We start from the raw sequence: 6,873 nt of genomic DNA on the forward strand, positions 1-6,873 counted from the left end.
CATATACAACACAAAATACGAAACATACCATATACAACACAAAGTACGAAACATACCATATACAACACAACACACAAAATACGAAACATACCATATATAACACAACACACAAAATACGAAACATACCATATACAACACAAAGTACGAAATATACCATATACAACACAAAGTACGAAACATACCATATACAACACAAAGTACGAAACATACCATATACAACACAACACACAAAATACGAAACATACCATATACAACACAAAGTACGAAACATACCATATACAACACAAAGTACGAAACATACCATATACAACACAAAGTACGAAACATACCATATACAACACAAAGTACGAAACATACCATATACCAACACAAAGTACGAAACATACCATATACAACACAAAGTTCGAAACATACCATATACAACACAAAGTACGAAACATACCATATACAACACAACACAAACAATACGAAACATACCATATACAACACAAAGTACGAAACATACCATATACAACACAAAGTACGAAACATACCATATACAACACAAAATACGAAACATACCATATACAACACAAAATACGAAACATACCATATACAACACAAAGTACGAAACATACCATATACAACACAACACACACAATACGAAACATACCATTTACAACACAAAGTACGAAACATACCATGTACAACACAACACACAAAATACGAAACATACCATGTACAACACAAAGTACGAAACATACCATATACAACATAAAGTACGAAACATACCATATACAACACAAAGTACGAAACATACCATATACAACACAAAGTACGAAACATACCATATACAACACAAAGTACGAAACATACCATATACAAAACAAAGTACGAAACATACCATATACAACACAATACACACAATACGAAACATACCATATACAACACAAAGTACGAAACATACCATATACAACACAAAGTTCGAAACATACCATATACAACTCAAAGTACGAAACATACCATATACAACACAAAGTACGAAACATACCATATACAACACAAAGTACGAAACATACCATATACAACACAAAGCACACAAAATAAAACAACACATACTTCACAACAAACATACAGCACACAATACACAGTAAACAAACAACACATGGAACACAACATGTACACAAAACACAAAAAAAACACACAACATATACCGAACATACACAATTCACAACATATACAAAACATGCACAATACACAGCATACGCACTTCAAACATAATATGCAACACAATTGTAGAAAAACAAAATGCACACTATACAGCAAACATGATAAACAGCACACACGATAATCACAATACACAAAATATACAACACACAATACACAAAATATACAACACACACTACACAAAATGTACAACACAAAACACTCACAGTACACAATGCACATTATACACAATAAACAACACACCAAATATACAGCAAATAATAATTACACCATGCTCCATAAACAACAGAAAAAACACAAAACATTTGATGCACAACAAACCTATGACTAGAAATCATGTTTTTGAAATTACTCACATTACAGTTATGTAATCGCTCAATGTTCCACGATATGCGCACGGTGTCTGCACGATGTGCGCATGAAGTTTGCACGATGTGCGATATGTGCGATACAGATCGTGCAGGAAAATGTGCGCACGATGGGCGATTGGAACGGTACATGTGCGATAGGTATCGTCGTAGATATCAAATGAGGAATGCGTCATCTATTTTTTTAAACGTGTGGAACGATTGTAAAAGATATGCAACGATTTACATTTTACGAGGCAGCTAATTACCATATTTTTGTTTAAATATATGTAATAATTGTTAGGAATGAAAATAAAAACAAATGTATAATTAAATAACTAAATCATTTTAAAGAACTTGATATAATTTGCTCGGACGGCGTTGAGGACACATCTAGGCCTATGAAAGTCGACGAAATGTGTATTCGGCGAGATTATATACGGTTATTTCATACATGTAGAACTAAACAACAGATAGAACGACTTATTTTGAATAGAACCATTTCTTTTTTGTTTAAAAATACATATCATATATAATTTATGCATTAAGTAAGATAAATTATCGTAGTGGAGTCCGTCTACCATTCTGCTACATGTATATGTAGATGTATCACCAGGCCGTCGAAAACATCACGAATACTTGCGAGTCAAAATGACGGTACTTAAATGGCAATAGTTAACAGATCATACATGTTCCATGAATGAAAACAATTGTTATGCAGCACGTATACATAATAGCGACCATCTTATATCATAATTTCCATTTTTTTATGTTTTCGTATAACTAGTTATTTCGTAATATTTATAAACCTATCATTAGCTGTGCGGTTTACATCGCATAGTTGCGCGGTTTGTATCGCACATCGCCATTTGTGCGCTCGATGTCTGCACAATGTGCGCAGGATGCTTTGGAACGTTGTGCAATCACACAACTTACTGTCTTAACATTGCGGTGCGGAAATGTATCCTATTCAATGATCTAGTGATCTGCTCTTTGTACATAGTATATAGATCTAAACATACTAAATGAGAAAAAAATGTGTGAGAAACAAGTTTGGGTAATTAACTAATAGCTGCTGCGGTGTTGGTTACGTACACATGTAGTTCACAGCTTCTGTACCGTAATCATAGACACGTGGGCGGAGCTTCCAATGGAAGACCTGGCGTTGATGGCATAGAACACAACCTCCGTACCGTTACAATAGACAACTGGGCGGGACTTCCAATGGAAGACCTGGCGTTGATGACATAGGACACAACCTCTATACCGTTATGATAGACACCTGGATGGGACTGCCAATGGAAGACCTGGCGTTGGGTACATAGAGTAACATAACCATAGACCTGTAGGGGACACCTGATGGATGTGGTGGTGTTAGTGACGTTATGGACGTTTCTCATGCGAGGTAAGACGTTTAACTTAACCCGAACTTATGTCTGTTTATAAATACTTCAAGGTTAACCTAATGGAACATTTCAGCGACTGGTTTGTAAAAAAAATGGTTCTAGTAGGAATAATACATATAGGAGTACAACATACTACAATTTTAACGTTTGAAGGTACTATAGCGACTAAATGGGGTATTAAAATCAAAATTAAACGTAAAATCAAAATTTGATATGGGATGAAATAAATAATTTTTGAGTGTATATGTTTTGTCAATTTCTTCTTTTTTTAAACACAGAGGGATTGTCTCTCTTCACAAATCTGGTGATAAGTCCAGGAAAACTGAACTGGAAAGCTGCCAAAGAATATTGTAATGACAGGAATGGCCGCCTTCTTGTTCTTAATAGTCAGGAAAAGTGGGATTACTTTACGGCTCACGACCAATATCAGGAACATCATCTGTAAGTATATACCATTAAATATTAAATCAGTACTGAATGATATCATAGTGTATAAATATTCAACATTTTATTTAGTAGTTACATTGACCCACCTTGTCACAAATATCTAGATGATTATTTAAATAATCATTTTCGTTTTTTATGCTAATAACCGAAGCGGCAACAACTGTTCTGGATATATGCATAAGCTGTTCTGACTACACGTGAACATTGTTTAAAAACTATCTTGTCGAAATATATGCAATTCCAATGCCACTTGATATCATCCGCCTAACAGCTTCATAACGCCATGTTTGTTTGCAACATAAAAATTACTGCACATTGAATAGAGTCAGTACTTCAAAGTTTTAAAACGATTGTATTAGTCATACTCTCTAAGGAATATAAAGTTGAGAAATTTAATTAAGTTTACTATTTCTTTGTCTTAAAATGTGCCTATATGGTTCTACTTAGTATCTGATGGTCTCGATATACATGTTTGATATTCTGTTGCCGAGGGTTGACAGTTTGATTCAACATTTTGTTCGTTGCTTTCTAGGAACGAAGGGTTATACTGGATAGGCATGAGATTCAATGACACTTTCGGGTGCGAAGGAGGAAGTTCAAGGTCATGGGTCTATAGTGGATGGGGTAGGTGGAGTGCTCGTTATCCAGAGCCTGATGGTTGTCCTGAACAATCGTGTGTTCTGTTATGGGACAATGAGATGTTTACAACATGGTGTTATCGACTTCATAAAGCTCTGTGTGAGACTAGTAAGTATGATTTATACGATGAAGTATCAACATATTACAAATCTCTTTGCGATGGTTGTTAATAATTATGTTTTAATGGAGCTATATAATCTTTGTCAAGCTCTTTGTGAGGATTTATAATCCGTTCATTATCATTGAACTATTAACTCATTGCTAAGCTCTTTGTGGTATAGGTAACTAGTATGTTATCATTGAACTATTAACTCTTGACCATGCTCTTCGTAAGTTTGGTAATTAGTATGTTGTCGGTAAACCATATACGTTGTGAAACTTGTGAATATTTATGTTTTTACGAGAAAGTAAACTATTTTAATTACATCATTTGATATTGGGCATATCTTTGTTTAGAACGAACCGATTCTGGTGGTAAAGTGCTGATGCCAGATAGTATTTGCGGTGACACCTTAAATGCCCGATTAAAGAGTTTTAAACTGTTCTTGATGATTAATTTTGTTTCAGTATTTTCTGGCACCACGAAAACTTCAATTCACGCTACGACATCCCGATTGGAAGCAGCTGATAACGCATTCACGCATTCATCTACATATTTCAACAGAGCAGAACTTGCTGTGTCCACAGAAAGTTTTACGGCATCCTCACCAAAAAGTGATGGTGAATCTTCGACTGTTTTCTCTACGACTCCAAGGACAGAAGGAGAAAGTAAGACTATATTTGAACCGACGACATTTGATCCGACGACATCTGATATGACGACATCTGATCTGAAGACATCTGATATGACGACATCTGATCTGAAGACATCTGATCTGACGACATTTGATCCGACGACATCTGATCCGACGACATCTGATCTGAAGACATCTGATCCGACGACATCTGATACGACGACATCTGGTCCGACGACATCTGATCTGACGACATTTGATCCGACGACATCTGGTCCGACGACATCTGATCTGACGACATCTGATCAGACGACATCTGATCTGACGACATTTGATCCGACGACATCTGATCCGACGACATCTGATCCGACGACATCTGATTTGACGACATTTGATCCGACGACATATGATCCGACGACATCTAATACGATGACATCTAATCCTACGACATCTAATCCGACGACATATGATACGACGAGATATGATACGACGACATCTAAGACGACGACATCTAAGACGACGACATCTGATCTGACGACATCTGATATGACGACATCTGATATGACGACATCTGATATGACGACATCTGATCTGACGACATCTGATATGACGACATTTGCTCCGACGACATCTGATATGACGGCATATGATCTGACGACATTTGATCCGACGACATACGTTCTGACAACATCTGATTCGACGACATTTGAACCGACGACATCTGATACGACGACATCTGATCCGACGACATCAGTTTCAACATCTACTACGTCTCTGGTCAGTTCTGACGTAGAAAATGACACATGCATCAAATGTTGTCTCCTAAAAAAACAGACAAAACTTGCTAGATACAAACTTGAAGGGATTATGCGTGTGTTAAGGATTCAGTTGGCAGTAAACAAAACCATGCTATCCTCCCAAAGGCGAAAGCTCGTCAGCGTGTATGACTCCCGGCCCAGTTGTGTAGCCATGGGGGGCGTGGCCTGTATCATCCTGGCCGCGGTTGTCGGAGTGATCGTTGTACCTGACGGTGTCAGTCTTGGTAGGCTAGTGTACAGACAGTTCAAACAACAACATGATACATCAGTCATATAGTTTTGAAGATTTGCATTCAAATCTTGATTTTTCGTTCATGTTCTGTTATTTTTTTCTTTATGGTATTTGTATACTCCATTGTATTTGAATATATTGAACCGCAGTATTTTGTTCCATATTAAGTAAGGATTTAAGTCGAGTCAAAAAAAATACAAAATGCAAAAAAGAAACAACAGCAACTATTAACTACTTTAGGATGTAAAGATGCGGAAAAAAGAAATAAATAAATAGAATGTCCATGTACTATAAAATGTCAATACTAACATATTTTGTGACGTCATCGACTGATTTACAGAGTTATCAAATAACTTTGCAAGGATTGATTATGATCAAGACAATTAAGAGATAAGACGTTATACAAATTGCGTTTTGTTTTTTTATTTGTTCCCCTCTGTGTACAGATAATTCAGGATGCATGACAAACTTTTTACAATGATATAATCATAACTTAGATGAACTGTGTAATCCTGTATGGGTTATCACGAACAAGTTCGTATGTTGTTCCTGATAACCTGTACCTGGTACGTTGTTCCTTACAGCACAACCATTTCCCTTACAAGATTAAGACCCCCTTACGACATAGCCTCCCCCTCTCCCGCTCATTATCTATTACGTTTAACGTCAAAGAGAAAAAAAACTCCCTTTCTGTGCGTGCTCTGGCTCCATAACACTGAAAATACATTCAAGTAAATATTTACCATTTGACGCTGTAATATTTTAACAAAACCCGATTAGAAGGTGTAACGTGACGTAGATTCATGTCTAGAGGACAGCAGATATAATTCTACGTCAAGTTAGATGTCCAGAATGACCTCATTAGACATGGCAGCGGGTATCCTATCGACAGTTGATGCAGACACACATATTGATCTTACATATTTTGTATAGATGAGTTGATCTGATAGCATATTATAAAACGTGAGACATATACGTATCATGATCGAAAATACGATGGGGAAGAAGAGATGGAACTTCATGTTTTGGCTCATTCGTCATCGT

At 36.4% G+C, this 6,873-nt stretch overlaps 1 protein-coding gene across 1 annotated transcript; it reads left to right on the forward strand.

The window, feature by feature from the left end:
- The first annotated feature begins 1,133 nt into the window (after positions 1-1,133).
- Positions 1,134-6,230, forward strand: LOC117319694 (cell wall protein DAN4-like). The gene is made up of 4 exons (XM_033874460.1): positions 1,134-2,958; positions 3,238-3,400; positions 3,939-4,153; positions 4,613-6,230. Exons 1-4 carry the CDS (start codon positions 2,913-2,915, stop codon positions 5,872-5,874), a joined length of 1,686 nt encoding a protein of 561 aa, XP_033730351.1. The 5' UTR covers positions 1,134-2,912; the 3' UTR covers positions 5,875-6,230.
- The last annotated feature ends 643 nt before the right edge of the window (positions 6,231-6,873 follow it).

This window comes from Pecten maximus, unplaced genomic scaffold (assembly GCF_902652985.1).
Source record: "Pecten maximus unplaced genomic scaffold, xPecMax1.1, whole genome shotgun sequence".
Taxonomy (NCBI): Eukaryota; Metazoa; Mollusca; class Bivalvia; order Pectinida; family Pectinidae; genus Pecten; species Pecten maximus.

What these genes read in the sequence shown, in the direction of transcription:
- LOC117319694 (XM_033874460.1), top strand. Translation starts at nt 2,913, where the DNA reads ATGGATGTGGTGGTGTTAGTGACGTTATGGACGTTTCTCATGCGAG. An exon ending in CAATATCAGGAACATCATCT is followed by an intron (nt 3,401 to 3,938) that starts GTAAGTATATAC and finishes GTTGCTTTCTAG; the next exon opens with GAACGAAGGGTTATACTGGA. An exon ending in TAAAGCTCTGTGTGAGACTA is followed by an intron (nt 4,154 to 4,612) that starts GTAAGTATGATT and finishes ATTTTGTTTCAG; the next exon opens with TATTTTCTGGCACCACGAAA.